Genomic DNA, 17,296 nt, shown 5'->3' with positions numbered 1-17,296 from the left:
AAATTAATACTTTTTCTATATACCAACAATAACCAAACATCTAAAGGTATATAATGCTACATAGTAAGGAAAATAGTATAGCATTGGCTTAGGAATAAGTAAATAGATCAATGTAACAAAAAAACAGAGGACAGAAACAAGATTCATGCAAACATAAGGACTTAGCATATTTCAGAGGTGACATTATAATTAATAGAGAAGAAATGGACAAATAAACAGTACTGGGAAAACTCCATGTGGAAAAAAAGGCCTAATACATCATATTTTAAAATTAAAGCTCAGATGGATTATAGGAGAAGACTGTAAAAGTATGGAAAGAGCCCAAATGTCCAATGATGGATGAATGGATAAAGAAGATGTGGTATATATATACAATGGAGTATTACTCAGCAATCAAAAAGAATGAAATCTTTCAACTATGTGGGACTAGAGGGTATTATGCTAAGTGAAATTGGTCAGAGAAAGACAAAAATCATATGACTTCACTCATAGGAGGACTTTAAGAGACAAAACAGATGAAAATAAGGGAAAGGAAACAGAAATAATATAAAAACAGGGAGGGGGACAAAACAGAAGAGACTCATAAATATGAAGAACAAACTGAGGGTTGCTGGAGGGGTTGTGGGAGGGGGGATGGGCTAAATGGGTAAGGGGCACTAAGGAATCTACTCCTGAAATCATTGTTGCACTATATGTTAACTGATTTGGATGTAAATTTTAAAAAATAAAAAAGAAAATTAAAAAAAATAATAAAAAAATAAAAACAAAACACAAAAAAAAAACCTCTGGGTGAGTCGGGGCACCTGGGTGACTCAGTAGGTTAAGGGTCCAATCCTCTGTCTCCCTTTCTCTCTGCCTCTCCCTATTTTGTGCTGTCTCTCTCTCTCTCAAAAATAAATAAACATAAAAAAAAAAAAAAAAAAAAAAAAACTGGGTGAGAGAAGGCACCACAATGGTAAAAGGCAAGGGAGAGTCTGGAAAAGACGACAAAAACACGTATCATAGAAAAATGATTAATACTCAGAATATGTTTTAAAAAAGTTCTAGTGGTACCTGGGTGGCTCAGTCAGTTGACTGAGGTCATTTTGACTCAGGTCATGATCCCAGGATTGCAGGATCAAGCCCCAGGTCAGGCTCCACATTCAGCATGGAGCCTGCTTAAGATTCTCTCTCTCTCCCTTTCCCCACCCCACTCCACTCACATGCACTTTCTCTCTCTCTAAAATAAAAAAAAAAATTTTTTTTTAACAAAAAGAAATTCTAAAAGTCAGTAAGAAAAAGCCAAATAACCTTACCTGAAAGAATGGGTTAAAAATATGAGAAGGTAATTCACAGAACAGAAATTCTGAATGGACAGTGCATTTCCGGGAAAATGCTCAGTCTTACTAAGCAAATTAAAACAACTCCAAGAGCATTTCTCTTTCATCATACTGGTAAAAATTTATCAAGGGCAATATCACAAACTTAAGTTGGAGAATATCAAGGGAATAAGGAAACTAGAACTCTCAGATATTGTTAGTAGAGGTATAAATAATACCATCATGTTCAAGAGCAGTTTGAGTATCAAGTAAAACAAAGTGTGCACTCCTATGCTCCAGCAATTTTACTACTATGTACAAATCCTTGACAAACTCTTACGTGCATGTGCATAGAAACATACCCTGCTACTATGTGAGTTAGCAAAAAACAGAAACAATCTAAATGGCCATCTATAGGGAAAGAGTTGCATAAAACGTGGCAAATTCAAAACATGCAATAGTATACAACAGTTTAAAAAATGGAAATATATTACATATAGATTTACCAAGGATAAATCTCAGGAAAATGTTGAGTAATTCAAGCAAGTTGTAGAAGAAAATGTAAAGAATACTACCTATGAAAATAAAAACACTCTTGGAGTGCGTGGGTGGCTCAGTCAGTTAAGCAACTGACTCTTGGTTTCGGCTCATGTCATGATCTCACAGTTGTGGGATTGAGCCCCACGTCAGTGCAGAGCCTGCTTGGGATTCTCTCTCGCCCTCTCTTTCTGCCTCTCCCTGGCTTGTGTGTGCATGCACACATTTTTTCTCTCTCAAAATAAATAAACATTAAAGAAAAGAAAATAACTTTTTTCAACAAATGCATAGATATTTACAAAATATGTTTACAAAATGAATTAGAAGGACATATGATGAACCCATGACTGTTGTTGCTTCTCAGAGCAAGAAGCAGATGAGGAAAAATGAACTGAGAATGAGAAACAAAGAGAACTTGTACTTAAGACAGTTTATCTCTTCATCAAAAAATGAAAATATGTCAAAACATTAACAATGATCAATTCCGGGTGGTAGCCATTTATTGTATTAGTCACTGTACTTTCCTGTATTCTTCACTTTGTCTATAAAAAGAAATAAAAATATGTCCTGAAATAAAAACTCGATTCTACATCCTGAAAGACAACACACATTTCAGGAAAAAGTGATCCAAAATGGTCAGACTGAGACGTATCTAATTAAATAACTTTAAAATTAAAGAACCACCGGGGTGCCTGGGTGTCTCAGTCGGTTGGGCGTCCGACTTTGGCTCAGATCATGATCTCATGGTTTGTGAGTTCAAAACCTGCGTCGGGCTCTGTGCTGACAGCTCAGAGCCTGGAGCCTGCTTTGGATTCTGTGTCTCTCTCTCTCTCTGCCCCTCCCCCGCTCATGCTCTGTCTCTATCTTTCAATAATGAATAAACGACAAAAAAAAATTTTTTTTAATTAAAGAACCATCTAGGAGACCAGAACAAAATATAAAGCTAATTATATACTTAAAGGGAAAATATCAAGTTGGCATCAGACTTCTTCATAAACAATATTCAACATTAATACTATGCTATAATAAATTTAAGGAAAGAATGGCCAATTATGAACAAGATAGAACTTGGGGGAGGGGACATTATTTTCATGAGCTCTTTTTGAGGAAACTGCTAGAGGACAATCTAGAGAAATTTCCAGAGAAATTTTAGCAAAAGGATCTAGTGAAAAACACTGAATATATTTACCCATAAAAGACAAAATGAAAGGCTGGAATAAATGTGACAGAACAGCATGTAAATATAATATGCTGTGACAATATAAAAAACATACAACTAACAAAATTTGGGAAGAGAACAACAAATTGACTCATCTGTAATAGATTAAAAAATCAAGGGCTAGTTTATTTAAAGCCAACTTATTAAGTAATAGAAAGAATAAATATTGTGTATAGAAACAGAGCACAATAACACTAGAACAAAAGGGGATGGCCGAGTGGCTCAGTCAGTTAAACGTCCAACTCTTGATTTTGGCTCAGGTCATGATCTCAGGGTCAAGAGATGAAGCCCCATTGAGACAGGCTCTGCACTGGGCTTGGGGCCTGCTTAGGATTCTCTAACTCTGCCCTTCCCCTGCTGTCTCTCTTCCCCCGCCAAAAAAAAAAAAAAAAAAAAAAAATTCAAAGACAACACTAGAACAACAACAACAAAAAATCTTCCTCATTATTATAAAAGCTATAGTATTAGATGACCAAAATAAAGGCTAGGAAAACAGACAAGTGAAAGTCTTTTTTAAAAACTGTAAATACCAGAAAACATCACATAAAACAATATACAGAGTTAAGCCCAAACATATCAAAAATGTACCTGGATTTTCACCTATTAAATTGAAATGATACTTAGATTGGTTCACAAAGCAAGACTCAATTCTATACTGTATGTAAATGCCACATGTAAAATAAAGTGGTTTTTTTTTTTTTAATGTTTATTTATTTTCCAGAGAGAAAGAGAAACAGAGTGTGAGCAGGGGAGGGGCAGAGAGAGAAAGACACAGAATTCAAAGCAGGTTCCAGGCTCTGTCAGCACAGAGCCCGACACAGGGCTCGAACTCACAAACTACAAGATCATGACCTGAACTGAAGTCAGATGCTTAACTGACTGAACCACCCAGGCGCCTCTAAAATAAAGTGATTTTTAAAAATTAAAAATAGAAGTCTGAGTAAAGGTCCTAAAAAAAGCATAAAAAGGCAAGAAACCGATTCTTCCCTAGGGCATTCACAAAAAAGGCAGGCTGCTGACTTTTTTTTTTTTTTTTTTTTTTTTGGCTGACATCTTGATTTTAGTCCTGTAAGACCCATTTTCTACTTCTAACCTCTAGAGCTATAAGATAATAAATTCCTGTTGTTTTCAGCCACTAAATTTGTGGTACTTTGTTACAGCAGCAATACAAAATTAATACAGAAGTAGTCTGGCACAACCTTTCTGGAGGGGAATATGGCAACTCCTAACAAAACTACATATGCACTTACTCAGGAATCCCATTTCCAACTCTCCTGAAAACATAGCCTTGACATTATGAAAATACGTATGAACATGGTTATTTACTGAAGCACTGGTTATAACTGTAAAATAGTGCAAACAGCTAAAAGTCCACACATCAGAAAGTAGTTAAATAAATTACCATAACACCCACATAATGAAGTATTTTGCAGCTGTTAAAAAAATGAGGAAGATCTCCATGAATAATATGGAGTGATTGCCTGTGTATATAGTTAAGTGAGAAAAGTAAAATGCAAAGTGTATCTACAGTATGCTACCCTTCATGTAATGTACAAAGACTTACAAGAAACTATACATATGTTGGCTCATTTGTACAAATGAAACATAAAAAGGACAAACCTGAAAATACAGAGATTGGTATCTACAAGAAGCAGATAAGAGAGAGGAAGAAGTTAAGGAGATAAAAATAGGATAGTGGGGATGAGGAGAGAGTAACACATTTCTGAGGACGTATTTTTGTATAGCTCTGATTCTTAAAAGCATAATAATGTTTCAGATACCAAAAAAATAAGTAATTAAAATCAACCAGGATGTGGTAAGAACCCAAACAGAATACAAACAGTAACAAATGAACCTAAAAGAACTAACCTAACTTTTTTTTAAATGTTTATTTATTTCTGAGACAGAGAGAGACAGAGCATGAGTGGGGGAGGGGCAGAGAGAGAGGGAGACACAGAATCCGAAGCAGGCTCCAGGCTCTGAGCTGTCAGCACAGAGCCCAACTCAGGGCTCGAACTCACAAACCATGAGACCATGACCTCAGCCGAAGTTGGTCGCTCAACAGACTGAGTCACCCAGGCGCCCCTAACCTAAGTAACTTTGAAAAATAGTATTTTGGCTGAATACTATAAGACTAAAGACAAAAGGAACCATATATGAATAATGTAATCTAGTTAGTAAATTTGTTTCTCACAGAGGAGTATCTTGGAAATTCTGAAATTTTGTGTATGCTAAAATTGAGTAAATAAGTAAATACATTGTTTCTTATTGTTAGAACAACAAATTACAGATAAGGAAGAAGGTTACAATAAGCCCTATGGAGTAAAACTAGAATCAAGATATCAAAATAAACTGGTAATTTTAATATATATAAAAAAAACTGAGACAGAAATAAATATAGAAGTGTCTGTGTACCTGTGTGTGTTGGTATATATACATATATTTTCCAGCTCAATCTGCTGTGAGGGTCTAGGAGCAAAGACATCCCAGTAGCAATGAGCACTCATAGCACCTATACCTTGGTTTCTAAACATCATTTCCCAATAAAAGGAACCAGAGCTCCTAGGAGCAGGACCTGATTCAAGGCTGGGGCAAGGAAAACAAGATGAACCGGGAACACCCAGAGCTGGGGAGGAAGGAAGTGCTCAAAAATGGATAGGAGCATGTTAAAAGGTCAAAGAAACCAACCGGAATGAAATCCCAATGGTCAAAGCTAGGGCAATTTGAGCAACAAAATAATGATTTATTGGCTTTATCTCCCTCAGAAAAAATAAAAATCCATGATTCCATAAAGAAATAATTGAATAAATAAACAAATGGGAGAAAAGAAACAGTTTTTCTAAGACAATCCTAATTAATATATGTAAAGGAGGGAAATGGAAAAATCAACATTAGGTCAATATCACAGTAATAACTATTGCAGACAAGATCCAATGGGGCAATGGATGCTAAAATTAGTGGGCAAAAGTTTCAAAGACACTGAATAGCCTCAAAGTATCTCCCCTAAGATACTTATTAATTACAAATAGAAAAATAGTAACTTTACATTGGAGAAACCAGACAGACACTACCTTACCAAGTGATCAAAGACATATCAATATTATGAATCTAGTATGTTGCACTGAGTGGAACTTAACATTATTTCTGTTGCACTTTTTCCAAAAATGCGTTACCTCAATCTAATCACGAGAAAACATCAGGTAAACCCCAACTGAGCACAAGCAGATGTAATGAGCGATTTGTCCAGACTGAAGTATATCTGAAGAGTCTGGGAGAGATTCCTCCAAGATGATAAAATCAATAGATTAGCTAATGTGTCTGACTGTCTTAAGAGATTTAGATAGTTGATGGAGAGTTGGGAATTGAGTGAGGAATAGGTATACAGAAAATCAAGGGGGAAAAAAAAACAAACAAATAGACAACCCCACCGCCACCCCAGAAATTATTAACTCCAGGAAAAATAAAAAGTTGTATGGAGGGGCACCTGGGTGGCTCAGTTGGTTAAGCGTCTGACTTCGGCTCAGGTCATGATCTCACAGTTCTGAGATCGAGCCCTACATCAGCTCTGTGCTGACAGCTCATAGCCTGGAGCCTGCTTCAGATTCTCTGTCTCCCTCTCTCTCTGCCCCTTCCCCACTCATGCTCTGTCTCTCTCTCTCTCTCTCTCTCAAAAATAAATAAACATTAAAAAAAAAGTTGTGTAGGAAAAGTAATCTTGGTATGTACACAGAATGGCTATGACTAGCACTTAATAGCCACAATAATATAAACACAATAATATAAACCCTGAACAGTGATTCAATCAAAATTATGATACTGAGGAGATGGGAAGTGTGTGTGTGTGTGTGTGTGTGTGTGTGTGTGTGTGTGTGTGTGTGTTGTGCACGTGTGTATGTGTGTATGTGTGTGAGCACATACATGTATTTGATTTAGGATAAGAAAGTATTAAATTCTTATTTTCAAAAACAAAATTCTTATTTTCTTAGAAGATACTGGTTGAGGACTAAACCTGAAAAAGTAATTAAGAAATAGCAACATATACGTATTTGTTAAAGAAATGAAGAAAACATCAAAAAAGTTGCAAAAGTAAAGAAAGTTGGTCCATTTAAGGAGAGGGAAGCTAGGGAGGTGGACAAAAGACTGCCTTTTTAAAGGGAATATGCCTTGTAAACCTACTTGACTCGTTAAGAAATGTGCATGTATAACTTTTATAATAACTTGGATAAAAATAAAAACTCTAAAATGAAATCTGGAAATGTACACATTTCCGATCCTAAAAGGAAAAGAGCTGGCAAGGACTGAGATTTGGGTTATTTCTAGACGAATCATAGAGCATATACTTTGATAGAAATAGAGAGAAACCCACCCCCACCAAGCCCAGGGTAGCCTCCTCAAGTGCAGGGAAGCATTCTCATGACCAGTTGGGCTGGCACCTTACAACAACACTCCTTGTCCAGTTCCCTGTCACTCACCAGCATATTGACCATCTGACATCTCTTTCTCCACCATCCAAGGTTCCTTCCCTTGCTCCAATAAGGAGATCATGTTGGGCTTAGAAATGGAGAGTCCTGTTTACAGGAGAAGAAAAATGAGAGCAAGAAAGAGACACACAGAGACAATCAACTTGCTTTAGCCTTTCTAGGACTCAAACGCAATCTTTTGGTCATTAAGCAAGAAAGGCAATTAGAGGAAGGGCCAGAGAAGGGAATGATGTTGGTATAAAGGATGAAGATGAAACTCTTTCCGTAGCAGTGGTTCTCAAAGTGCTAGAGCAGAAGCACCACCACCTAGGAACTTATTAGAAATGCAAATTCTCAGGGCGCCTGAGTGGCTCAGTCAGTTAAGAGTCCTACTCTCGATTTCAGCTCGGGTCATGATCTTATGGTTTGTGAGTTCAAGCCCCAAGCTGGGCTTCACCCTGACAGATAGGAGCCTGCCTAGGAGTCTCTCTCTCTGCCCCTTTCCTGCTTGCTCAGCACACATGTGTTCTCTCTCTCAAAATAAATAAATAAACATTTAAAAAAAAAAGCAAATTCTCAGGCCTCAACCCAGACCTACTGAATCAGAAACCACAGTGGTTCTCAAACTTTAATGGGCATCAGAATCATTAGGAGGGCTCATTAAAACCCAAATTACTAGGCCTATTCCCAGAGTTTCTGATTTTGTAGGTCTATAGTGGGATCCTATAATTTTCAATTTAACAAATTCCTACGCGATACTGATGCTGCTATTCCAAACCATCCTTCTGCAACAATGGGAACTATTCATTTCTAACTCTTTGAAACTACTTCAAATTATTTCCTGGGAACAGGAAGAAGAAATTCAGCTAAGCACTTAAGATGACCTAAATGTCCTAATGGAGGAAGCAAAAACACCCGAGGGAAGATTCTGAATTATGGGGGAGACATCCTTACCAAGCCATACCAAGTTCCTGTAGTTCTCCAACATGACATCTCTGTATAAATCCTTCTGAGATGGGTCCAGCCATTCCCATTCCTCTTGGGAAAAATCTAGAGCCACATCTCGGAAGGTCACCAAACCCTGAAATTATAAAAAAAGAAAAAAGAAAAAAAAATCTCATTTGCCAAGTGCTCCCATATGGTCCTGGCAGAAAAGATGAATTCTGCCAGAGTTCTCTAAGTGGTCCAAGGAAACTGATTATTGGGGAGCAAGTACATGTCCAGGTTTGTCGAATATTTTGAGAGAAAAACATTTCACATTTTTGTAAATAAAAAAAGACCTATACACAGGAAAAAAATAGCTTATGGCATGAAACATGAGTTTATAGCATGCAAGTATGTGAACAAGGCTGTTTTATGTTACATACACTATGTATCAGGAAATTCTTACAGGGATGATTCCTTTATATTCCCCAAACTGGGATATCACATGGGTCAGAGAAGTGAAGAAAGGCCTTAAATTGGGCTTTGACTAAAGGGTATGGTCTGAAACTTAGACTCTATATGTAAGGAAAAACTTCCAAAAATGTGTCCTGAAGACATAATAAAGTATATGTGAAGATATTTAGATAGAATTTTCATTGGAAGGTTACATCTGGAAAAAAACTTACATATCAAAAAATAAGAGTTTAGCCTACACCACTGAACTATAACCTGTATGAGGGAAGGATATCTGTTTTACAATCTCTTGATTATCCAGCGTCTATTATAAAACCAGTCACATTGTAAACAGTAAATATTTGCCACTCAGTGTATAAATGGTAGTTTCCTATAGTATATCCATAGGAAGGAAGAGTACTCAATGCTTAAAATGACATTTTAAGTTCCGTTTTGCAGAGTATGATCTCATTTTTTATTAAAAATAATAAAATCGCTATCAGTGCCGAGAATGAATCTAGTGCCAAGATCTCAGACGCCAGCCAAATCAACCTGCAAGTGGGTTCTTCTAAACACAGCAGCTTCGGGCCTGCTATGTTAACTCTTTCTTGCACATTGCTCTATTTAGTTTTCTATTTTTTGAGCTGGTCTTTATATTTTAAAATTATGGAGAAAATAATCTCTTCTGCTAGTGCTTTCAAATTAAATGTTCCATTGTTGTCCATCAAATTGCAAAAATAAATAAATATTAAATATGGTTATTCTACATAGTAGAAATGTGGTTGAATGTGGCCAGAGAAAAAACATCAGACAAATACATACTGTTGTATAACTTCCGTGTGCCCCTCTACACTTCTCTATGTCCTGTGAGGTTGCCCTGTATTAATTGCATTAATAGACTCCCTTTCCCGACCCCATCTTCAGTTGGGTTCAGCCACAGACAAGAGATGAGAGAGAGGCAAGCGAAGCACAATTTTTACTCTGCTGGAACCCTCCTTGCAGCTCCGCCCTGTGTGGCCCCTGTCCTTCACTCCTAGGTCACAATGTCTGTCAGTGGCCCTCTGCACTCAGATCTCTCTGTCTCTGGGTTCAGGCCCAAGTTTTATTGTTATGAGTCCCAGGGTATAGCACTATCCTCTGTGGTTTCTTTATACACTGATCATAGCTTATAAAGAGTCCCCTTTTGAGTTTCTTGCTGGAACCCTGACTGATAAAATGTTAACCCAATGTACTTCTAGGATATGACCAGAGATTCCACAAAAGCACCACTACACTTCCCTAATAAATTCACTTTCCAACTCTCATAGTTTCTGTCTCTCTTTCTCAAACTACCACCAACTCTGTTCTTTCTTTGAACTTCCTCATCTTCTTGTTCATTACAAGTCCTTGCTGCCCTGTATCCATACTCATATATTCTGTCTTCCCTCTGTTTCAGTGCATAAAACTCTAGGCTGCTATCTATGACCAATCCCTTCACTTGTCCATACAAAGACACTGTCACCTCTCTCCCTTGTAATTATCAGGAAGATATAAGATATCTCCCTTATCGGTATTTTCTCACTTTACTAGATTATTTCTATCAGTATACAAACTGATGCAATACTTTTCATCTTATAAATAGATAAAGTCCCTTCCACAATCTCACTGTAGTTATTGTCCCATTTCCTTACTGCTCTTAACAAAACTCTTCCAGGGGTGCCTGACTGGCTCAGTCAGAGAAACATTCAACTCTTGATCTTGGGATCGTGAGTTCGAGCTCCATGTTGGGTGTGCAGATTACTTAAATGAAACTTTTAAAAAAATAAGAAAACTCTTCCAAAGAGTTGTTTACATCAACAATATCCAATAGAAATACAATGTAAGCCACGTAATAAATTTTTTTAGGGGGCGTCTGGGTGGCTCAGTTAAATGTCCCACTTCTGCTCAGGTCATGATCTCACAGTTCATGGGTTCAAGCCCTGCGTCAGGCTCTGTGCTGACAGCTCGGAGCCTGGAAGCTGCTTCAGATTCTGTGTCTCCCTCTCTCTCTGTTTCTCCCTCACTCGCATTCTGTCTCTCTCTCTCAAAAATGAATAAATGTTGACAATTGTTTAGTAGCTACATCAACAAAGCAAATAGATTTAATAATGGAAAAAATAAGAATAACTGCTATTTATATTCTGCTATTTATTGCCCAATTACTACATTTCAGACACCCTAATAAGCATTTTACAGTTATTATCTTATTTAATCTCACTGTAAAACTTATTTTAAAAAAGTAAGAAAAAAGTATAAAACACATTTTATAGATGTTTAAGACCAAATGTCATGCTGAATCACTAGGTTATATTGCAAAAAAGGAAAAAAAGGTTAACAGAAATAGGTAAATTTAATAATATACTTAATTTAACCCGTTATATCTAAAATATTATTTCAACATATACCCAATCTAAAAATTATTAATGAGATGTTTTACATTCTTTTTTTGTACTAAATCTTCAAAATCTGGTATATATTTGGTGCACTTGGGTGGTTCAGTCGGTTGAATGTCTGACTCTTGATTTCAGCTCAAGTCATTATCCCTGGGTCCTGGGATCAAGCCCCACATCAGGCTCCTTGGAGCATGCTTAAAATTCTCTCTCTCTCTCCCTTGGTCCCTCTCCCTGACTTGTACTCTCTCTCTCTCTCTCTTTCTAAAATAAAAAAATAACAATACTAATAAAAATTAAAAATCTGGTATATATGTTATAGCACATCTTAATTCAGAGCAGTCTTATGTGGCTACTGGGTACATTACTGGGCAGTGTAGGTCTAGACTCATCTCTATTCTCACCTTTTAGGCCAGTGTTCCCTCATGAACCCACTGTAATGATGCTTTCATCGCAACCCCTCTATGAAGTAGCTCTTGTCAAGAATATCAGTAGTTTCCATGTTACCAAATCCAATGGTCAGTTCTCAGTCTGCATCTTCCTCAGAAGAATTTAATTCTGTTGGTCACATCCTCTATAAAATACTCTGTACTTTTGACTTCCCCACTCTTCTGGTTTTCCTTCTACATCAGTCCTTCTCAGTCTCTCTTGCTGGTTCCTCTTCTTCTTGTCAGCCTCTAGATACTGAATACCTAAATTGAGTCCTTGGGCATCTTTCCTATAGACACTCACAATCAGATAATCCTATCCTGTCCTACGGCTTTAAATACACTAATCATTCTCAAATTCACACCGCCAATCATGATTCCAGTGTATAATCAATATTGTACTTGGATACCCAATCTCACAAACTTAATATATCTAGAACTCAATTTTTGTTCCCATCTCATTCTGCCCTGTCTTTCCATCTCAGTAAATGGCACAACCATTTGTACAGTTGCCCAGGTCAAAAATCTTTGTAGTTATCCTTGACTTCTTTCTTCCTCTCACATTCCGCAACCCACCCCTGACCAAATCCCACATTTTCTATCTCCAACATATACCCCAATCCCAGCAGCTCCAATGATACCACCACAGTCCAGGCAGCTATCACCTTCCACCTAGATTACTGTGGTAGTCTCCTAACTGATCGCCCACTCCACCCTTAATTCCTTTCTATTTTCCTTTTAAAATATAAATCAAATTGGGGTGCCTGGGTGGCTCAGTTCGTTAAGCATCTGACTTTGGCTCAGGTCATGATCTCATGGTTTGTGGGTTGGAGCCCCGCATGGGGCTCTATGCTACCAGCTCAGAGCCTGGAGCCTGCTTCAGATTCTGTGTCTCCCTCTCTCTCTGTCCCTCCCCTGCTTGTGCTCTGTGTCTCTCTCTCTCTTAAAAATAAACATAAAAAAATTTGTTTTAATATAAATCAAATTACATTACAAACACTCCAATGACTCTCCTTCACTCTTAGAACAAACCTCAAAGTTCTGGTCATGAGTTTCAACGGCCTATATAACTTGTTCCCCAGCTACTCCTCTGATCTCATAGTGTTCATTTCCCTCTGAGGATACTGGCTCAATGATATTCCTAGAGCTCATCAAACATGTTCCCACCATAATAACTTCATATTTGCTATTCCTTCTACTTTTAAAGGTCTTCTCCAAATCTCCACGAAACCTAATCCCTACTTTCACTGAAGTTTTTCTTTGCTTAAATGTCACTTCCTCAGAGAGGCCATCCTTGACTTCCCTATTTAATAGGGTGCTCAATAATCACACCTCTGTCCTTTATTCCACTTGCACTAATCCCCAGCATAACAAATCATGAGCTATCTAAAAAGGATAGTTCTCTTCCATCACATATTTGAGCACAGCACTGAGTAAAAAAGATACTAAGTGATTTATAGAGAGATTATATGAAGTAGTTGAGAGAGACAAGTGTGAGAGTGCTCACTGGGCTATTTGTGACTTTCTGAAGTCACAAAGTCCTAAAAAAAGAAGTAGAATTTCTGGAAACAAAGTGAAAACACCAACTTACTTGAGACATGGCTTTACAAAGTCCAACAGCCATTCTTCCTTTCTTCTTTAATCTTCTCTTTTGGAGAACAATGTCCTGAGAAACGAGAATTAAAGGGGAAAAAAAATGGCAAACCAGCCCCAGATTGCTGATCTGAGATTCACAAAGATAGAACACCTGTCCCTTTATGGTCTCTACAGCCTCCTTGCATAGGCCAGCCCTAAGCCTTCTAAGATCTGAGAAAAGGCCGCAGATTAATTTAACCCCTGAAGTCCTCACTGGTATTAAGAACATATAGCTTGAACTCAACAAAATCTAAATGGCCAACAAGGTGGTTTATGATCTGGCCCTTGGATGCCCCTTAGACTTCATTTCCTACCCTCATTCCGCTTGCTCGCCCCACTCCAGGCACACAGGTTTTCTTACAGTTCCTCAAACACTGTGCACAGTCCATCTTCAGGGCCGTTACCTTTGATTTTCCTTCTGCCTGGACATGGCTCACTCCCTCTCTTCATTCCTGTTTGTGCTCAGTTGTTACCACATGAGAGGCACTTTCCTGAAAATTCTATCTAAAGATAACTTCCCTTCCAGTCTCTTTTTCCTTATTGTGATTTTTCTTCGTAGCTTTTGACACCATTGGACATGTTACTTTTTTTCTCTTGTTTATTGTTGTCTCCCCAAACAACAGTGTGGGATCTAATAGAACTAGGATTTGTTTGGTTCACTGATTGTATCTCTAGTGTTAGAATAATGCCAGAACCTTTGCAGGCACTCAAAAATTATTTGTTAAATGGAGGCGCCTGAGTGGCTCAGTAGGGTTAAGCATCCAACTCTTGATTTTGGTTCAGGTCATGATTTCACGGTTCGTGGGATCAAGCCCTGCATTGGGCTCCCAGCTGACAGCATGGAGCTTGCTTGTGATTCTCTCTCTCCATCTCTTTCCGCCCCTCCCTCCCTCACTCATTTTTTCTCTCTCTCTCTCTCTCTCAAAATAAAAGCTTAAAAAATATTTATTAAATGAATAAATCAATCTTACTGGGCCTCCTGTAATATAAATAGCGATGTTACACATGTTGTACATGCCATTATCTTTTTTTTTTAACATTTATTTGTTTTGAGAGAGAGAGCGCGCACGCACACGAGCAGAGAAGGGGCAGAGGGAGAAGGAAAAAGAGAATCCCAAGCAGGCTCTGCGCTGTCAGCGACCCCTGAGATCATGACCTGGGCTGAAACCAAGAGTCAGATGCTCAACTGATTGAGCCACCCAGGCACCCCTACATATGTCATTGTTTTCTTTATTCTTCACAAAACGCAAAGGTAAATATTATTATCCTTATCTTGCCAACAAGTAAAACTGAGGTTCAAAAAGCTAAAGCAACTAACTCAAAGTCGTAAGAATCAACTGCAACGAGACTCAAAACTGGTCCTCTTTCAAGAGCCTACAATGTCTGAATGGGAATTATTTAACATAACCTGGGAATCAAAGCCATATATCTACTAGAGAGGCATTTTCAGAGATGCAGATATTACCTTTATTACTTCACAGAAATAGAGCTTGAGGCAGGCATTGCTAAATTTTAATACAAACCAATAACAAATTGCACAGCCTGAAATATTCGTTGTTCTCTCAGAGCCAACATTTCTTCAATCTGAAAACGAGGACAGTCATGTTTGACCTAGAATTCAGGATATACGACTTCCTAAACCTGGGCTACTCTGCACTGGCCAATCAGTCTCTGAGAAAGTTATTTCCTTAGTGCAACACAGCTTGAAATTGTCCATAAAAGCCTTTGCAACCTGAGAGGAGAATCAATGAAGCCTTCTCTGCATCTGGGAGCCCTACATAGCATCTGCATAAAAGAAATGTCTTTTACTTTTTTATTGTTTTATAGAGAGAGAGAGAGAAAGAAAGCGCAAGCAGGGGAGAGGGGCAGAGGGAGAAAGAGAAAGAGAGAGAGAGAGAGAGAGAGAGAGAGAGAGAGAGAGGGAATCTTAAGCAGGCTCCACACTCAGCACAGAGCCCAACATGGGGCTGGATCCGGGGACCCTGGGATCATTACTTGTGCTGAAATCAAGAGTCAGAAGCTCAAGTGATTGAGCCACTCAGGCGCCCCCAAAAAATGTCTTTTATATTTCTGTCTGCAAAGAGTGGTGCATCACTTGGGTAATATTTCCAAAGTTTGAGATAAGCCATCAGTCTCCGAAAGAAGGTGATGTTAAAGACTTGGGCTTCACATAGCCCCCAGGCGCATGGTGACTCTCCACTCCTTCATTCATTGGCTGCATGACCTTGGGCAAGTTACTCCATCTCTCAGAACCTTTCTTTCCTCACTGTCTCACTGCCAACTGCTGGTGTAAAGAAGTGCTACCTTCGTCCCTGCTTACATTCTCTACACACATCTGGAAAGGAAATGAGACCGTTTTTCTTTATTAACTATGAAAGTCAGAAGCAAAATTTAGCTAACTTGGTATATCAGAAAAAGAGCCATGGATTGGCCTCTCTCAGCACCAAACGTGGAAGAGTTTTGACAAAGACAAAGCTAAAATCTGAAACTGCATGGCCTAAGGTGAGGAAGACCTGGCTTTCAGACTGAGCTCTCTATCCCCAGAGCAGTCAGTTTGAGGATGGTCTCACTACAATGTCTTTAGACTGGGTTCTGTGACTCACAAGGGGACTGAAGGACGAGACCCACATTAAATTCCCATATCCTGACAGTTCCTCGTCCAAGACCAGGGACAATCCTCTCCAACACCCTCAGAATCCAAGGCCCCCAGTTTTCACTCTCACAGTATGGGAAAGACCAAGAGAGTTTAGTAATTAAAAGCAAGGCCTCTGCCTAGGCTCAAGACCCTGTTCTGTCACTTATAAACTGTCTGAACTTGGGCAAGTAATTTTAATCTTTCTGCGCCCACAATCACACACTAGGTCCCACACAATCAAGCCTTCAGTCTCACGTACACATACAAATTCTCACCCAGTCACACACATACACTATACATGGTCACACAAGCTCACCTGTAATGTCAAACACATACACAGTGGCATTAACCCAAAGACAGAGATGATGACACACAATTACTCCGACAGACAGTCCCACGCAATCTCGCAGTGACTTGGGACACAAGGTCACACATCCGGTCACCATTACTCATACAAATTTATACCTGCAGAGAAAGATGCTCATGGGTTCGCAATCACACCTGCTGTCACACACATTCAAACACTGTTATATCCACAGAGACAAGTAGTCAAACATAATCACACATATTCATACAGCGACACAATGTCACACCCGCTGTTTCTCACAAACCCATATACAGTAACACATAGTTACACTTGCAGAAACAGACACACACACAGACACACACAGTTTTATACCTGAGACATACAATCTTTCATAATCACACACACGGTGCCACACAAGATCACATTCTGTCACATCGCGACCTCTCACACAGTTATACAGGAACCCCTGAGGGCACCCCCCTGGCCCCATCCCGGTCCCTGACGGTCCACCTCAAGCCCGGCCCTGACCTCTGGCTCCCGCGCTCAGCCAGGCCCAACTCACCTCCCGTCGCCGCGGGCTCTGGAAACCCGCCCAGCGACCCGAGACCCACGACGTCCCCTCCCAGAATGCCCCGCGGAGCGAAGCGGAGCAGGGACTGAGCCGTGCGGGACCCCGAGCTCCTCTGGGGACACATCCAGCTGGACTGGACGCAGCTCAGCTTTTCCTTAGGACCCTTCGAACCACCAGCCCCAGAGAGCTTTGCGCCGCGGCCTTCATTTGCTGAACTACATTTCCCAGAGGGCCCCAAGGCCCGCCTCTACTCCGCGCCTGCGCAGGTGGCCGCAGCCGTGGGAGTCTTGACCCGAGAACCGTGTGCCACCCTGGCGGATCTTGGGCACGCAAGTGACTGTGGGCGGCTGTGCGTGAGGAAACTGTGAATTTGCGCACGTCCGTGATTGTTACTGAATTCTCAGATGTGGCGATTTCTGTG

General features: G+C 39.4%; 1 protein-coding gene across 3 annotated transcripts in view; it reads right to left on the bottom strand.

Annotated features, from left to right (window-relative positions):
- Positions 1-17,073, bottom strand: part of ZNF527 (zinc finger protein 527) — a 32,646-nt gene extending 15,573 nt beyond the window's left edge. Inside the window, exons 1-4 of one of the 3 annotated variants that reach the window (XM_060652070.2) lie at positions 16,867-17,073; positions 13,319-13,393; positions 8,469-8,595; positions 7,527-7,622 (exon numbers count right to left, since the gene is read on the bottom strand). In XM_060652070.2, coding sequence (XP_060508053.1) covers positions 7,527-7,622; positions 8,469-8,595; positions 13,319-13,351 — 256 coding nt within the window. In that variant the 5' untranslated portion in view covers positions 13,352-13,393; positions 16,867-17,073. Of the gene's footprint in view, positions 1-7,526; positions 7,623-8,468; positions 8,596-13,318; positions 13,394-16,866 lie in introns of those variants that run through there. The other 2 variants (XM_060652071.2, XM_060652073.2) reach the window with 2 other exon arrangements.
- Positions 17,074-17,296: the final 223 nt, after the last annotated feature.

This window comes from Panthera onca, chromosome E2, assembly GCF_046562875.1.
Source record: "Panthera onca isolate mPanOnc1 chromosome E2, mPanOnc1 haplotype 2, whole genome shotgun sequence".
Classification (NCBI taxonomy): Eukaryota; Metazoa; Chordata; class Mammalia; order Carnivora; family Felidae; genus Panthera; species Panthera onca.
The sequence above is the reverse complement of the archived record's forward strand: the minus strand, read 5'-3'. Positions and strand labels throughout refer to the sequence as shown.